The following is an 18,249-nucleotide window of genomic DNA, read 5'->3' as shown; positions in this document are numbered from 1 at the left end:
ATATTTCTTTAGATATCGAAAGTGTCAGGATAAAAGAGAGCATGGAAGAAAAGCTGCTTGGAGTGATTTAAAAAGCAATTGAGATCCATTTGCAAAAAGGCTGGGCAAAAGCTACATGCTCTCTCGAGAATCTCTCACTTTCTTGATACTGAACAATTAAAGAGAATAATGAAGGCATCTATCTTGTCCCAGTTCAACTACTGTTGTCTTGTTTGGATGTTCTGCGATAGAACACTTAATAGTAAAGTTGATCACATTCACGAACGGGCATTGCAGATAACTTACAAAGATATCAAATCAGATTTTGACACAATGTTACTCAGAGACACAATGCGTTCCCAATCCACATTAGGAATTTACAACTGTTGATGATTGAAATCTATAAAACAAAATGGAAGCTCAATCTTACTTTCATGAATGATATCTTTATTGAAAAAATCACAGTACATATAGATTGAGAAGCTGCCACAATCTACTATATAACTGTCACAAGCGCACAATATGTGCTATAGTTTAGAGACGATATCGTTTCTAGGGAGTAAATTGTGGCAGGCACTTCCCAATGACATGAAACAATCAGATACCCTCTCCAGCTTTAAATAGAGAGAATAAAATCTTGGAAAGGCAGGCTTTACTGAGAATAAATCAGCACAAGTGTGGCATTTCACACCCCTTGACTGTTTCAGGTGTGTGATGGAGTGCTATTGGTGTTTGTTATATTTCTTCAAAGGTTTAATTACATAGTATATGGAGCCTTAAAAAACCTCCATTCTTAAGTCATTTCTTCAATTTTCTCACAACTTTAACAATGAATATCTATGGCCAGGGATCTTTACTAAATTTGATACTGAAAATATATTAGATGCAGTTCCCAGCAATCCTTCTTGCCACCAACCATTGTGGTAGACTTCATGAAACCCTTGAAAAATGTTAATATTTTGGCTGCAACTTTCAAACATGTCTCATCAAAAGGAATATAAAAACAGTTTTGAAAACGGCACAATTTAAAACTGACACCATTGACAATGTTTCAGAACAATACTATTGCAGATTTCCCTCTTTTTGAATCCAGAGTACTATCATCCTGCTTCCAAGTGTAACCCTTGAAAACTTCATGCCTTTGTCACAACCTGCTGCTTTCCAAATTTTTCCGTTTTCATATGAAAACGATACAACACTGAATAATTTTGAATGATGCCCCTTATGCAGGCCTGGCCGTTTGTATTTTTATAGGTGAGCTGTGAATCGCTCCCCTCATTTGCTGAGGCGAGCTAAATCAGTAACACATAGAATGTACTTTAAAGAAAATCGACAGATGACTTAATAAGCCCCTTTAGTATCTGTCGGTTGCCTTAATGTAATAGCCTCAGTCAGGAGTGTGCTGTTTTACTTCTTTCAATTTGCATTTGCTTTAACCGTGACTTAGGCACCCCCTTTAATTGAAGTATTTAAAAGAACAGACTCTTTCAGTTTCATGTAAAGCTGGCACAACACAAAAACAACAATTATCTTGCAAAACAATCTTTTTGTTGTACAGAATTTGAAAATGGCTTTGAAAAAAAAAATTTAAAACAAGCTGAAGTTATACGTCTAGCACTCTTCAGAGAATAAAACGTCAGAACAAAGGTGGAAAACTTTACGCTAAAATACCCAGTTTTAGATCGAAATAGGCCAATCAGAAAGCCCGAGCACATGACTGTTGAGGTTGTCCAATCAGTGCCGCTTTCCTATTGAAAATGTTACCAACGGAGTCCTAAGGTGAAAACGAACTCACTTATGTCTAAACAAAAGCGGTTGGTCATGTTTATATAGTAGATAGATTCACAAACTGCTAGATGGAACGATGATCAGGCTTTGCCAATTATGCCAAACATGTTGCCGTTATAGTTTTCACCCAATTATGGGTTTTTCAGTAAATGCCGCTGGATAGTTGAATTCCATGTTTTGGTTGTCGTTTTTGATCTGCAAGACAGAGTACCTTGTTCTCTTTGAGGGATAGTTTTGTTTCTATTGCTGGAAGGGACCTGCTGTCTTAATATATCCCCAATCTACAATTCCTGCCAATTTCTTCGACTTTCCTTCCAAAAATATTCCTGTTTTATTAAGATTGAAAGGTTCTAACCGCTACAAACGTACTTTCCCGTTAACTATCCTTTTCAGAATAGATTGAAGTTTATGCCTATCATAAAAAACCGCCCAACAAGCAAAAAGTTAATTGCAATAAATGCAATGACAGGAGAAATCGCTGTTACAAAAATAAACCAATTAACCCTCGTGCGTTTTCATAATTCTCTGAATAGGAAATTTTAGGGGAGCGATTCTTCCTTCATGTTCTGTTTAGGAGAGCAATTCATAGCTCGCCTCAGGTTGCGAGGGGAGCGTGGAGGCGAGCGCGAGCTATCGCTCGCCTCAAACGGCCAGGCCTGCTTATGAATGATGGATGCCTAATGATCAGGTATTTTGCACCCAACTTGCAATATTGCTTACATATTGCTTATTATTGTGGGGTTAAATAGTATAGCCTAAAATGTCACCGTTTCATGAATATGGCGAGCTCCTTTGTGACCCTTTTACTTTTTTGCTGAAGATGCCAAATTTACGAACAGAATAAATATGGCACAAATCTGAACTGGAAGATTTTTTTTAATGTAACTTAGTTAACCATTCGAAAATGGTAGTTAAGAAACATGTGCATGCTAACACAGGTCTATGATAAAAAATGCGAGTTGGTTCTCTCAACACTTGGCTAGAAGACGATTGTAAATTGTTGTATAATGATGGTTTCTGCTGCCTTAGATGTAGGAATGAAATTTATCGGACTACTACTAGCCCAATGCTATAGTCATTTGGTCCGTGTTTCATTGCTCTTAAGTGTCGTCACAACAGCTCTTCAAAATGATTACGGTGACCCAGTACGTTGGACAAGACCGGTAAAACACATCAAAATAAAAAACACGAAACAATTTCTTGTTTTTTGTCACCCTATCAGTTTCCAGCGCTTTGGTTAAAAACAAACAAATTATTACAAAAATAGGCGTGCGATTAAACACACTCCTCGGTGCAGTGGCGGACTGGCAGGGATGCTAAGTTGCGATCGCAACCCGGGCCCTCTCAACTTCATAATAACCGGGCCCTCCGTAGATAAATTCGAGAAAATAACTCTGTTAATTTTAAAGATATCTATGTTCAAGAGAATACAAGTCACAGAAATGAAGATGAAATCCTTAGGAAGAAAACATTTCAGTATTGCTTACCAGGGGCGTTGTGGCTAGGCGGGACACCGGGAAATTTCTCGGTGGGCCCCTTTCAAGTGAGTTTGTAAAACCCAGGAAAATATATATTATGAAAAAAATCTTTGGTAAGAAAATGCCTCATTTACATTTATACTCAGGTTCACAATTCAGAATTAGAGGAGGTAAACATTTACAAACAGGCAACTGTGAAAGAGATGAGTGGAATATGAACAGGGCTTCCACGAGAGGGGGACAAGGAGGGGCAAACTGTCCCAGGGCCTGGAGGTTTAGGGGTCATCTTAAAGCAAGGAATTCCAATTTAAGAACTGAATTTTAACGAAACACAACAAAGTATGCCTAAAAATTTATGAAACGAGGTAAACGATTGTAAAAGACATTCGAAAACGTGTTTCAAGCTAATTTAAAGGGCGTGGCCGAAACAAATTTTCCGCTCGCTTCGCTCGCAGTGTATATAGGTCTTCCTTTCCATTTTGGTTAGTATCAACTGTGCACTACAGCATTGGCTTTCTTCCTCATTTTTCGCAGTCTTAAAGTAACTATGGGTAGAAATAAGGGGCTACACCCCAACAAATATAGCAGATGAACCTTTAAAAATGATAAAAACTGGTATCTTTTTAATATTTCATAGGTGCATGGTTTCCAGGTACATATCATTTTTGGCGACTAAGGTTTGTGATTGGGGATATCATACACAAGAGTGGGCCCCCTTATGATAATTTTCTCCCGACCATTTCCTAGGAGCCACAACGCCCCTGTTGCTTACATTATACGTAGTACGGACCCTTTTCTGTATATAGCTATTTTTTTTAAATACAGGTATCTAGGCCGGGATGGCCCTTAACTGCTTACAATTTTACAGCGATAAAAGTGAATTTTTTTTAAAGCTACGAACAATAACGAAACTAATAATTTAACTACAAAGTTATGCAGGCTCTATAATGAACGAAATTCAATAATTAAGGTATAATAATTGTATAAAAATATTAAACGCTTAAATGCTGGGGTCGCTTAGGAATTTCGACCTTTTCTCAAAGGACTTCTTGAAGAATTTTGCTAGAAGTTTTGTTATGTAGTAATCCTCTTGGCTCATTAGCCAAATGAACATATTTAATTCGTTCAATAGCAACCCGAGAGATTTGCTGCCAGTCCGCCTCTGCCTCGGTTTAGGGAGGCGTGTACCAGCGCGTGCAAGTGTGATCGCACGCCTTTCCCTGGAAGGCCTGGAAAGGAGAGGAATGTAACTGTAGACTGTGTAAACCTTTCGTGGCTCAGTTTAGGTTCTTGAACAGATAATGTATTGTAATTGCCAAAAATGCTGAAAAAACATTGTAAAATATGTATACATGTATTTATGCTTAATTATTTCTCATGTTAGATATATATGTATATTTATTTCCCTTACATCTATATTCAAGTCTTTTTTGATACGAAACAACTTTCTATAAATTTCTGAAAAATTTCAGCTATGAAGAAGACTGAGATGTGGTCCTGATAATATTAGGCGTGCGATCGCACGTGCACGCCCTCCACTCACGCCTAAAACTCCCGAGACATGCTTTCTATCGCACGCGCTGTTCCACGTTTTGAATTACGATTCTTGTTCTCTTTTGTTTTTTTTTCATTTCTTGTTAATTTTCTTTAAAGTAATTTTTAATTTCTTTTGTCTGGGTTATATTGATGCCATTTCCGGAGGCATTAACTCTTTAATTCGTTTCCATTAGGCCCGGTTTCCATTATTCCGTTTTTGTTTGTCATCTTTGATGCATGAGATATCAAGCCGATCGTTCTGTGATCTTCACATTTCTTGGCAGCTGGTTTCTTCTGTAGCGACACCATCACGCTTTTGACAGAAATCCTCCGGCCATTTTCCTTCTAAATACATCTGCAGGCATAGCATCACTAACTCCTCCAATGCAGTGCCCTTTAAGGTCTTGATAATTCCCGCCTGTTTATTGTTATTCTTGTCTCCACTTTTTTTCGATACGCATCTGGTTATAAATTTCTGCTTCTCTTTAGCCACTATGTGACGTTTGTTTTACCAGGAAAAATGCTTTGTTTCCGCTTTTCTGGCTGATCTTCAAGATATTTTGCAAACTGACAGTCACATTTATCATGAAAAAGGAATTTCGAAAAATAAATTTAATGTTTAGAGACTGAAAAGAAACTTAATCACAGACTGCTTCCTTAGGGCTACCCTGGGTACCAGAGCCGCAAAAATTACTCATTATTTTTTAATTTTAATTTTTGCGGCTCTGGTACCCAGGGTACCTTAGGGCTGTCTGCAAATGCATCATATACCTGACTGGAAATATTCAGGAAACCAGAGACTTTTTTCTTATAACTTCCTTTTTATAAGCTACACAGCACTTTAATGCTTCAGTTGATTTGTATATGTTCATTGTTCAAATGTATATGTTCATTGTTCAAATGTATATGTTCATTGTTTTAGGAAGTGCTAATATTGAAGTCTACCGTCTTAAGAGCTTTCAGTATGTCAAAGCGGGTAGCGACACATGCAGGAACTTGGTACAATGCAGATAGTAAGTTCTTGTGGTCTATGTCAGTCACTGACTATAAAGGAGACTTGATCGAGCTGCTACTGTGACAAGAGTGTCGCCATTCGAGAAGAGGATCCCAGAACAGCCCATCAGAGGAGAGGGCCTTCTTTTCAAACTAAGCAATATTTTCACCTGCTTTAGCCTTTTTCTTGAACGCCTATCCATGTCATTCGAGGATTCGTTTTGAAGAAATGGCTTCTCGCCTCTGTTTTAGGCCTTCTTCTTTTTGAAATTGAGCGGGCTTCAAGCCTTCATGTTCCAAGACAATAGAAAGCTCGATCCAGTCTTTTTTGTAGGTCAGTGATGTCAGAGCCCTCCATCATTGAAAGATCATACAAATGATTGTAGATTTTTGTACATTAAGTTTTCTGCTGTCGATAGAAGGGGGAATATTAGAGATGATCAAATTTATTTGCCAATTTTTATATAAGCAAGTTGAATAAGTCTCTAAGAACCTGATGGATCTATATCCCTGTATTTATAAGTGGAAGGTGTCATTAGTCGTTTTCAATTTTGTTACCATAAGAAAACATGTTGCAAGTAAAATATGTTGTTACCGGACGCCGTTCATGTTTGGGCAAAATGTTAGATAACTTGTTTGTTTTTAAAGTTAGGTTTACCTTACATTGGTTGCTCCTCTTCTGAATGCACCTCTTCAGAATCTAGAGCATTTTGTTTTTTCACAGTTTTAAAATAAGCAGAGCTTCTTTTCACTAATTCAGTAGCTGTAATTTCTCTTTTGCTTGAATCTTTCCAAAAAGAATCTTATCACAAGTAATTTTGATGCTATTTTTCAATGAAAGTTCGCTGAAAAATAGCCAGGATTCTCAAGTAATTGCAAGTATTTCATGGACACTTTTAAATTAATTAACTTGATCAAGAATCCAACCTGTCACAAGTTAGACAACCCACGTATAGATTGTATAGACTGATACTGACAAACTGTTTAAGTCGCTTTCAAAACACGACTAATGTTGGAACAGGGTTGTCTGACTTTCACGTAATGATACTGAGCATACTCAAAGGTGTTTTCACCAAGAGAGGTCCTAAAAAACTTACATATAGAGGCTACGAAAAATTCGATATTCCGAGCTTTAGATCTGAAATTTTGAATCATCGAATACTAAGCTTTAAAGACTACGGAAGTGTTGATATCTCAGTCAAAAGTCTTCTTAATAAACATGCCCCCAGTAAGAGAAAGCATGTTCGTGCAAACGACAGGCCATTTATGACGAAAGAATTACGTAAGGCAATAATGCATCGTAACGAATTGAAAAAAAAATATACTAATAACAAAAATGAGGAAAATCATAAAGCATATAAACGGCAAAGGAACAAATGTGTCAAGTTATTACGTAATGCTAAAAGCAGTTATTTTAGGAACCTAGACTTAAGTAATCTTACAGATAATCGCAAATTCTGGAGAGCGATCAAACCGGTCTTTGCAGAAAAGATAAAAACAACACCCTCTGTTGGGACCACTATTTCTAGCGGTGCCCCTATCTTAATATTTAATGATAAACGAAGTGTAAGATGAAGACTCAGAGAAATATCACCATTTTGTGTAACTATTTTGTATCAAATCCATCAATATTCTGTTTCACATTTTCGCCGATCACCATCATTACTTCAACTCTACTCCAACCAACTAACTAACTTCTTACGAGTTTCAACTTAGATAATCACGTTCACTGAGACTTGTCGATTGATATTTTCCATACGTTTGTCCTTATTAGGTATTGAGATTCAAAACATGTTATTTACTACTGCTTTAAATCAAATATAAAATCAACGTTATAATTAAAACTCTACATGCCGCCGTGTATCTCGGCACGTATTACACTACCGAATGTAATAACAATAACTGTGTGGGGTCTTAGGATACCAAGGAAGGTCTGGGCCCCAACACCCTCCATTACATTGGAAGAAAATGGAGAATTAATTAGTGATGACTGCAAGATTGCAGAATTATTGAACAACTACTTTATAAACATAACACAAGATCTAGGAATCCAACAAGATATAGCTCACATATCAGTTACAGATGGTATAAATGACCCAATTGATAAAGCCATTGAGAAATATAAAAACCACCCAAGTATCATAAAAATAAGAGAAATGTACCCTGACCCTGACCCACAGCCCTTTGAATTTAGGGAAGTTAACAGTGGGGAAATTTGGGATCAGAGAAACAAACTTAATACCAGAAAGGCCTCACCAATAGAAAGTATACCTGCTAGGATATTTAAAGAATATTCAGACATTTTCTCTGAAATTTTACAAAGAACATTTAATGAGGACCTATCTAATATGACATTTCCAAAAGAACTCAAATTAGGAGACATATCATCGTTGCATAAAAAAGATGATAAATTCAGTAAGAAAAATTATAGACCAATTGCTACCTTACCGTCAGCATCAGAAATATATGAGAGAATCATGGAATCACAAATTACTCCCTTCGCTCATGGTTTTCTATCACCACTGCTATGTGGTTTCAGAAGGAATTATAGCACCTAACATAAATTACTCAGAATCATAGAAAATTGCTAAAAAGCTCTAGATACTAAACAAACAGCCAGTGCACTATTGATGGATCTGTCAAAAGCATCTGACTGTCTGAATCATGACCTAATGATTGCTAAACTCGATGCTTATGGTTTTAGTAGAAGCGCCTTGAATTTCACATTATCGTACCTTAGCCAGAGGAAACAAAGAGTCAAAATAAACGGCTCTTTCAGTGAATGGAAAACCACGAGTCTAGGTGTGCCACAAGGATCAGTTTTGGGACCTCTCTTGCTCAATATATACATAAATGATATGTTTATGTTTATATCAAATAGCCAAATATGCAATTATGCTGATAACGCAACGCTATATGTCATCCACCAAGACATTAAGCAGACTATTAAAATACTAGAACAAGACGTAGTTATTTTGAGAGAATGGTTTCAAAATAATTATATGAAAATGAATGGGGACAAATGCCACCTTACAAATTTTGGGAGCAGTGAAACATCTCTGAAAATAGATAAAACAATAATTAAACCAAGTAAAGAACAAAAACTTCTTGGAATAAGTATTGATAATAATTTGTCGTTCAAAAGACACGTACAATCGATATGCAAAAAGGCCAGCCACAAGCTACATGCTTTATCCCGAATCTCCAATTACATGGATGATAGAAAAGTAAAGCAGACTATGCACGTCTTAATTTTATCACAATTTAGCTACTGCCCTTTAATTTGGATGTTTAGTGATCGACAGATGTACAACAGAACTAACAGAATTCATGAAAAGTCTTTGCATCTTGCCTATGATGACTATGAATCAAGCTTTCAAACTCGTCTTGAAAAGACAACTCGACGTCTATCTATGATAAAAATCTGCAATTGCTTCTTACAGAAATACATAAAACTTTAAATAATCTCAACCCAAGTTTCATGAAAGAAATCTTTTCTGAAAGAAATACATGCTATAATCTTAGAAACATATCCCGAATATCGCTACCAAAACCAAAATCAAATTTTTATGGTATAGAAAGTACAACCTTTATGGGATCCAAGCTCTGGCAAAAGCTTACAAATGACATTAAAACATCTTCTAGCCTCGCAATATTTAAGAAAAAGATTAAAACTTGGAAAGATACAAAATGCAACTGCAGACTATGCAAACCTTACGTTGCGCAGATTGGATTCTTGAAATAGTCATCGAATAATTGTATATTTTTAACTAATGAGTTATCCTTTTGATTTTGTACATTTCCTATATCGTTTTATCCATTCATTGTAATTAATCTAAGATTTGTAAATGTAGTATAAATAGTAGGCTTTAATTAGCTGTTATATTAGCTAAAAAAATTGCTTCGCCTACTGTAAATAATTTTATAATAATAATAATAATAATAAAAAGTAATCATTTGTTTGATTATATTATATGTTGTGACAAGTCTACTTATTCTGCGAAATTCTCTAATTTTCTTAGATGTTGGCTTTCTCTTTCTTTGTCAGTATTTTTCCTTCTCATCATTTTCCTTGTCAGCATTTTTCCTTGTTTGTCGTTTGTCATCATTTTGTGAAGTTTCCGATAAACGTTTTGGTGTGTAGTAATCTCGCTTAGAGGTTTTGTTTTGAATCATGTATCAAGTACCTACCCGGTTATAGAGCTTGGTGCAAAATATATTTCCCTGTATCTGTTTTTGGAAGCGATACAGCGTAGACAGAAGATGATAATGATTGAAAAAGAGAGAGTAAAAATTTACGAAGAAAGAAAAGCAATTTTTGACCACATTAGGGAGAGTTCACAATTGATGACAACATTTACTAAGTGGGAAGGGACCTTAAATGTTTACATTAGTTCACAAGAGTTTAGGATAGATTTGGAGGGGGTAATACTGATGTACCGCGTTATTTTTGCTTAACAAGGTAACTTGGCAAATATTGTCAAATGTTCACGGTTGGGAGTATAGGGGCTCAACACGGGGTTGAAGTAGTCGATGCCAATTGTCAAAGCTCCTTAGTAAGGGCCTCATCACATCATAGGTAGTGCCATGGAAGCCTATACGTGAAATTCTCAGTGAAAGATTTGTCCATTCAAGATATTACTTTGTTATGTGTTGTTCTCAATAAACATTTCTCAATTTCAATTTAATTAATTAGTCACAATTTTTTTTCAGAATCAACTCTGGATTCACAACTAGAGGCTTGGCTTTCAAAAGCAGCAAAAGAAGCTGGTCTTGCTAGGGCTATTATTTCACCGTAAGCTACTTTTGCAATGTCATTCACAAGACCGCTCACATCAATGTAATTACACGTAATTACAGATAATATAACCTGATCAAATAATCATTCTCTGGCTTAGTCAAAATGATTAAAATGGTCGCAATGAGAAAATCACTTGTTAGAAGTCTTTATGGGCGAATATAATTTCTTTTCGTCTTATATAACAACGTTCCTGTTTAAACGGCGATAGAAAAGCCTGACCAATCTAATTAATGATTAAAAGACCAACTTACAGAAAAGAACTCAAAATGGCCTTACGAAAGCGAGGCTGTGGAAAGTGCAAATAGCCGTATTGTAGTATCTAGCCTTCTGCTTTAATTCTTTTTTGAACTAAACATTTAGTTACCACTTTCTAGCCGTTGATGAAATTTAACAGGTATTGGTCAATAAAAGAAAACTAGATATTCTCTTAGCTCTTTTAGACAATCATTAGCTTTGGATTTACAGCTGTGCAACGGGTAATAGTTTTGTAGCTAGAAATGATGTACCTTTAATGTGATTAACCTCACGACGTGAGGTTTACGTTTATATTTAAGAATTGTATTTAAGTATAGCCCACGTTAAGCTAAGTTTCTGCCAGCCTAAGTTAAGTACCTGTATTTTGAGAATCTTGCCACAGTTTTGGAGTGGATAAAAGACACTCAAGCAAAGGATTAACGACTGAATCTTTTCGCTCACGACTTTTCTCTAGGCACGCTGGTTACTCTTATTGTGGCTCCTGCGCAGCACATGCATATAAGCAAATAGATCCTGGCAACATGTGAGTGTTTATTGATCAGAAACCACAGTAATCATATTCTGTTCCCCAGCCATAAGCACCTCCCCATTAAGGTTTTCCACTATAACAACCTTTTCCTTTCTCTAGTGTGCTTTTACGTTTATGATGTAAATGTTCTTTCTCAAATTATCTTGCTAATTCTGGTAATTACTTTTCCTATTGGCAATGAACTGTGCTAACAATGTGCGAATATTTTTGAATTCCCAAAGAAAGGTTTGCGAATTCAAAAATGTTCGCACGCGCTAGGAAGATGCTCCAGCTTTAAGATTCAAAATTTCTGTGCACCTAGCACTAGCCTGCCAACTGTCACTTCGGATACTCATGTTTCGACATTCAAGGCTCCAATAGATATATACCACTAAGATATGCCAAGAAGCATCTCCCCAATTAAAATATATTTTTGTAACTCCAACCTGGGGGTCCTGAAATTTTGAATCACGGTCCTACCGCAATCCTTTTTTATATTCCAGCATTGTTTTTGTGAAATGTTTTTTGCAATATTAATTTAGACCTGACAGAAATAGTTCAGCGTTAGTTGCCATTCTAGGCCAACTGTATGGCAATAAGCTTTCTCAGCCATTTTTTGGTTTATTTCTTAAACACTTACTTATTTGCAGAAAACGAGTCTTTATTCTGGGTCCTTCCCATCACTATGGATTACCTGGCTGTGCACTTACCAAAATGGCAGTTTACCAGACACCACTCTACGATTTGAAAATAGATACGGAAGGTAAAACACACAGTTTGTAGTTCAAGATAGAATTTGCACTCACTATAATTAGGACCATGCCGTTTAAACGTTTACGTTTTATGTAAGTATTATTCTTAATTATCACAAATAAAATACTATGCAAGGGAGAAAAAGCATTCAGTTTGATCTTGTCAAGTTCAATCCTAACTTTTTAGTTTCAAGATTAGCATTGTCGCATGTAGTTTGAGATTCATTCCCAACCGTTTGAAATGACTGGACATAATATTTGCAAGCATATAAGAGTTCAATTATTTCAATATGAAGCAGCTTTTCTTAGGTACTTCTCAATCTTTTTCCGACATGTAGTGAACAATGAGCTTTTCGGAACCGGAAAGTTTGATAACATGGATTTGAAAACGGATGAAAATGAACACAGTATAGAGATGCAGTTGCCGTATATTGCCAAAGTAATGGAGAGGTAAGAAAAAGCAGCCTGTTCTTAGAAATTGATTGTGACGATGGTGTGTGTGAAGAATTCTTTCACTATTGAGGCCTCTTTGTCTGTTCTTCTTCGCTCGAGTGAAGGAAGTTGAGCATATGCAGTGAGGAACTGTGGAGGTGGAATCAGATTTAGACATCTTGAAGTGCGGACAGGAATAGTCCAGAAATAACAGAAATATTACATTTTCGACGGCGCTGCTTTATTGCAATAAGTCTACCTGGTAATAAAAAATCCTTTTGTGAACATACTCAAGTGTGAAGATTGTAGACAACATAATTAGGGCACTAATTCCGACCCACAACTATAGAAATGCATGCTATATTTATTTACATATTAAGGATTGTGAATATGATAAAGTTGGATATGATAACTGTTTATACTCGGATTTGTTTATTATGATATCATCTGTAGTATCAAACTTGTGCCTCTTACGTACCAAAAGTGCTAGAACCAACATTGTTCAATTTTGCCAACTTTTCTTAACGCACTAGTTATTCATTTTCTTTAGATATCGTGGCTCTTTTACAGTAATACCCGTCTTAGTTGGAAGTACAAACAAACATAGGGAAGCTGTATATGGAGAAATATTCAGTAACTATATTCTGCAACCTGAGAATTTCTTCGTAATTTCGTCTGATTTTTGCCATTGGGGTACGTACGTGCTATGGAACTTTTAGTCCTAATTACTTGCCTTATATGAGGTAATATTTGTATACAATAAAGAAGTGCCCTTTAGTTTTGTAGAACGTATGCAATTTTTGATGAGAAAAGACAACAAATTGGAAAGGAAACTTTAAAAATAAAGCATTTTTTGTTCTAATATTTTTGTAAACATTATTGCTCTTTCTGATCTTAAAGCTCCTAAACTCAAATTTATCCACGGGAGTCCTGTTATTATTGGCGAAAAAATGTTTCAAGCCAGAGATCTATGATTAGATCATGAGATGCATTGACACATGAGTTTGCCATGAGTTTGTCACGAGGCTTCGTATTTCCGTTCAGCGATCTTTTGGCAAACCCAAATGGCAATGTGAAAGCATGGACCCTACCCAAGCAGGACTGATCGATTTTTAATGCTGTTTACTTGCAAGTTTCAAAGGACTTGAATTCTTTACTTACTCCGATTTCTTTTTCGCGTTTTTTATTAATGGAAATTGCTAGATGAACATGAGCCTTACAGTAAATCCACGCATATAAGAACCTACTATTTTGAGGTTCAGGCTGAAGGAGGTTCATATTGGAAAGGTACTTTGATTAATTTCAGGGTATCAAGGTTCTTATTCGAAGGATCACTTATTCAAAATTTTAGGATTCATTATCAAGAGATGCATTCAACCCTGTTTTTTCCTTTTGGCAATGTTATTAATGTAACATTACAAAGATATTTACAGGAAGACATTTGAGCACACTGGCTGCTTTACGACAGTGGATGGATCTGGAGATGATCTCATACGTCCTCAGGAATTGAAAATTATGAATTCTAATGCTTTTTTCATATTTCAACATTTTGAATTTTGATATATATAATTATGTTAAAAAGTCAAAGTGGTTTAAAAGTTATCTTTCGTTTAAGTGTATAAAATGCTGAAAATGCACAACTGAAAATTTTTATGCCGATTGTGATTTTACCTCATCTTTAAAAATCTGGGAGTAAATAAGGACCATTGAAAACTCTATTTTTTGCCCTTGGGAAAAGAACCTATTATATTTTATCACACTGAAACAGGTTCTTAATTACAAGGTGCATAATTTAGGAAAAACAGCCATAGGTTCTTATTTCTGTAGATTTTTATATGCGGGGATTTACTGTATCACTATCTCTTTTAATGTTATTGTATATTTTCACCTATGAGAGATTGATCGTTTGTATCAGCTCGCTTGCTATAATACTTTTGACGTGGTGTCCAAGTCAGACCTAAGCTATTTTTGACTCAGGTCTACACTTAATTTCAGAAATCTAAGTTAAATCATTTTCGATTTTTTCTCTTCCTTAGAGTTTACTTATATCCACGAAAATCATTACATTACATTTTCCTAAAAACTACTTTCAGTACCCTGGATGTGCGACAATATCATATTTTAGGTCTTTCTAGAACACCTCGTTTTTCACAACTAAGAAGTTTCGATACTTGCAGTTGTTTTGCATATTATTCATGTATTTCAGGCAAAAGATTTAGATACACCTATGTTGATAAGTCGTTCGGGAAGATTCATCAGTCGATCGAAGCTTTAGATAGAATGGTGAGCAACCAAAACTACAGAGCTCTCCACTTGCTTCAGAAGTGCTCTTTGGCATTTTTTAAGCAATGTTTTCTCTTTTAATTCCAAATCATTGAAATAATTTTAATAACCCATTACATTTGCTAAGGCGGCGATGTTTTACGCTCGAAAATGCTACGATAATCGCTTTTACTACGATAATCACTTGACTCCGTTTCGTGAGATTTGTCCCGGGGCTATGTTTTCCATATGGAGGATACTCGCCAGCATCTACACAAAAGATGAAAAACCTAAATTTGGTTTTTATGAATGTATTTCTCTTCCCCTCATACTGTACTTGTGAAAGATGTCTTTCAGAAATTGTATATGATTATTATTCTAAGATAAACATGTAGCACTACCATTTAGCACGTTGCATATAGTTATTTGATCTCACCAATACAGTCAAAAGTGGTACTAGCTAGTAAAAAGCCTTTTATTAATGTTTAATATCAGCATTGGCTGCGATTTCTACTTGATCTTGAACAAAATTCGATGCACTTGTGCCTAGATTTAAAAGATTTTATCAATAAATTACTTGTTTATATAAACCGTGAATTACTCATATTGGCTTAAGAACATTGTCCATTTCAGATTGAAACACAGTAACACAGCCGCTTGCTCTGAATTTTATGTGAGATTTTTCTCTTTGCTTTTTCAAAGGGAATGGATCTTATTGAAAGATTGGATGTAGATGGCTTTCACGAATATCTGAAGAAATTCTCCAATACTATCTGTGGCAGACACCCAATTGGGATCTTTCTCAACGTAACTTTTATTCATTTTTAACTATGATATGTTGATTCCTTTGTTTCTGATTTTTTTCAATTTACGGATGCTTTTATTTAATGAATGGTTGTGGCGATGTACTGGCTAAAATAGTTACTTCATGCTGTTATCAATAGAATTGGAAACATGAATTTCTCCACATCACGTGGAATTTGTGATACTAAAGGCAAAACGGCAGAGATCTCATTTTTATGTCAATAGTGGGTCATCATCCTGATGTTGAGCTAAGAAAGTTTTAATTACACACGGAGCAAGTGGACCAAGAGCTAATGAGCCAAGTGACAAGGCACACTACAGCTGGGTCAATAGCGAATGAAACAGGCGCGACCGCACAAAGGACAATGCTATCAACAATAGAAGGCCCGCGCGCGTATGGAAAATGAGGGAATGAATCCAGAGTCAATAGGGAAAGGACTTTTGGACTAGGTGCAAATGGACAAAAAGCAAATGTACCAAGACCAAATTTAACTTGTGCACCGTCATCACCGTAAACCATCCCGTAAACCATTTGCGGAATAATTAATCCCTATAAATTGGTTACACTAATTTTGATCTCCGCTGAGGCAGCATCTGTTGAAACACTGCAGCGGCTACAGAAAGCTGTCACAAGCTTCGTACCTTGACAATGTACCCATAAGAGTTTTTTTAAACTTGGATGGCTACCAATTGCAGAAAGATGAGATTTAAATCTATTAAAGTTAGCCTTCAAGGTCATCCAAAACACTGAGCTGCAAACATGAAACTTTGAATTTCCTTGAAGCCATACCTGTAGTGGATATGCTCGATAATACCATTATTATTACAAGTATATGATTATTATAAATTATGGAAAATATTCGTCGTGATATAATGAGTAACAATATCAGAAAGCATGCAATGCTACGCTGCAATACACCAAATAACTCGGGTGCTGCAATGCTGAAAAAATCTCGGTGCTGCAATCAGTGCCAAAAGGCTGCAATGGAGTTACCCTGCTATTTTCAAAAATGTTCTAATTCAATTAGGGGACATTCTCTTTGTGAAGTAGAACTTTGGTATAATCTAAAAAATAATCAATTAAATCACTCTATTATTAGAGTGACATGAAAATCAGTACGATTCGGGCGTTATGTAAGTAGAATTGTTGGAGTTTTTTGTGCGAAAACCTCGTTTTCAATGTTCATTTGCAACAACAAGATCAAAAATTTTTATGAATCTGATTAATAAAAATTTGAACCAGTTTATATTATGATAAAGTAACGTTCATATTAGCTTATTCTTCTCTGCCTTGTTTCAGGCCTTGGAAATCGCTAAGAAAAAACAGCCAAATTTGGAGCCCAAGTTCAAATTTCATGCATATTCGCAGTCTGGATCCTGCGTTGACATGGACGACAGCTCTGTTAGCTACGCTGCAGGGGCATTGACACTCTAAATTATGATTATTGTTATGTTAACATTGCTAGTATTTTGACCTTTTAGACCCTTTAGAAATCAAATGATGCCATGCCTCAGTGTATACATTTTTTACCCCACTTCAAAAATCAAGTCTGTTCTTACTTGTCTTACTCGTCGCAAGAACCAGAATTATAAATGACCCTGCGCTTTTAAGTCCTCCTTTTCTAATAAGTGTGCGAAGGAGAGGCCACGATAGCAGGCTGCTCGACGGACTCCGGAGGGAACCTTGCGGCGAAAAAACAATAAAATAGTAGTGTATAAGGAACACCGCAATGCGACGAGAATGAACAACAACAAACACACATAAATCATTTATGGCTAATATTTCGCCCCGGCATACGGGGCTTCATCAGAGCAAAAAACTATCTTTTACTTTTCTAATAAGCCTGATGTATCTTTTATCTTATATAAAATTTGTTTCATTCGTCTTTTACGGCACCCTGACTTTATTGATTCTAAGAAATTTTGAAGAGATGATAAATTATTCATTGTCTTACCTGCACTCCCTGTCTTCCCTGTCTTCTAATAAATTTGAACCAGTTGATGTAAACTCCAGGCAGCACATATTTAGAATCACCCTCCACTTTTTATCAAGCTCCCTCTAGGGCCAACGCCACCGATTCTAAAGTTGGGGGGGGGGCTACCTATTTAATACTTAAAAGGGAGATTTAATACCTATACTTAACAAAAAAGAGGGCCATGGCCCACCCGGCCCTCTCTTAAAAGCTCTGCCTCAACATTGTCTGAAAAACAAAACTCTCGAGCATTGCCAGATTAAGTTGGTTGCAACTGGTGCAGTGGCATTGGGCCCATTCCTGAAATAGGCCCACATGGAAACAGACGAGAATTTTCTTAAAGATGAATACTTTTCTTTTGCTATATTAACTACAAGAAAAGAATAGTCGGCTTGTACTTTAGAGCTGTTCGAGCTATGGGAGCTTTGATGGTCCTAGCAAAAAATCTACTTTGTTAGAATTTCAAAAAGGTTTGAGACAAAATTGTAAATAAATTTTCGAATTTTTTTGATTTACTCAGCATATAACTTTACAAAGTCATATAGTGCTTTTATGACCTGACGATTTCGCCACATATATTTTTACAAAATGATTAGTCAAGATTCAAGATTCTGTTGGCGATTTTGCCACATATATTTTTACAAAATGATTAGTCAAGATTCTTTTGAATGAAACTCAACTTTTGAAA

The 18,249-nt window shown here is 36.0% G+C and overlaps 1 protein-coding gene across 1 annotated transcript in view; it reads left to right on the top strand.

The window, feature by feature from the left end:
- Positions 1 to 18,249, top strand: part of LOC148959190 (protein MEMO1-like) — a 19,211-nt gene extending 962 nt beyond the window's left edge. The window contains exons 2-10 of the mRNA XM_089110438.1: positions 5,704 to 5,794; positions 10,488 to 10,569; positions 11,285 to 11,353; positions 11,989 to 12,101; positions 12,429 to 12,540; positions 13,073 to 13,215; positions 14,729 to 14,805; positions 15,487 to 15,591; positions 16,889 to 18,249. Of these exons, the coding sequence (XP_088966564.1) occupies positions 5,746 to 5,794; positions 10,488 to 10,569; positions 11,285 to 11,353; positions 11,989 to 12,101; positions 12,429 to 12,540; positions 13,073 to 13,215; positions 14,729 to 14,805; positions 15,487 to 15,591; positions 16,889 to 17,023 (885 nt within the window). The 5' untranslated portion in view covers positions 5,704 to 5,745 and the 3' untranslated portion in view covers positions 17,024 to 18,249. The remainder of the gene's footprint in view (positions 1 to 5,703; positions 5,795 to 10,487; positions 10,570 to 11,284; positions 11,354 to 11,988; positions 12,102 to 12,428; positions 12,541 to 13,072; positions 13,216 to 14,728; positions 14,806 to 15,486; positions 15,592 to 16,888) is intronic.

The sequence above is a fragment of the Rhopilema esculentum genome, chromosome 10 (assembly GCF_057945365.1).
Source record: "Rhopilema esculentum isolate cy_ngs chromosome 10, ASM5794536v1, whole genome shotgun sequence".
NCBI classification, from domain to species: domain Eukaryota; kingdom Metazoa; phylum Cnidaria; class Scyphozoa; order Rhizostomeae; family Rhizostomatidae; genus Rhopilema; species Rhopilema esculentum.
Note: the sequence above shows the minus strand (reverse complement) of the source record. Positions and strands in the feature narration are given on the sequence as shown.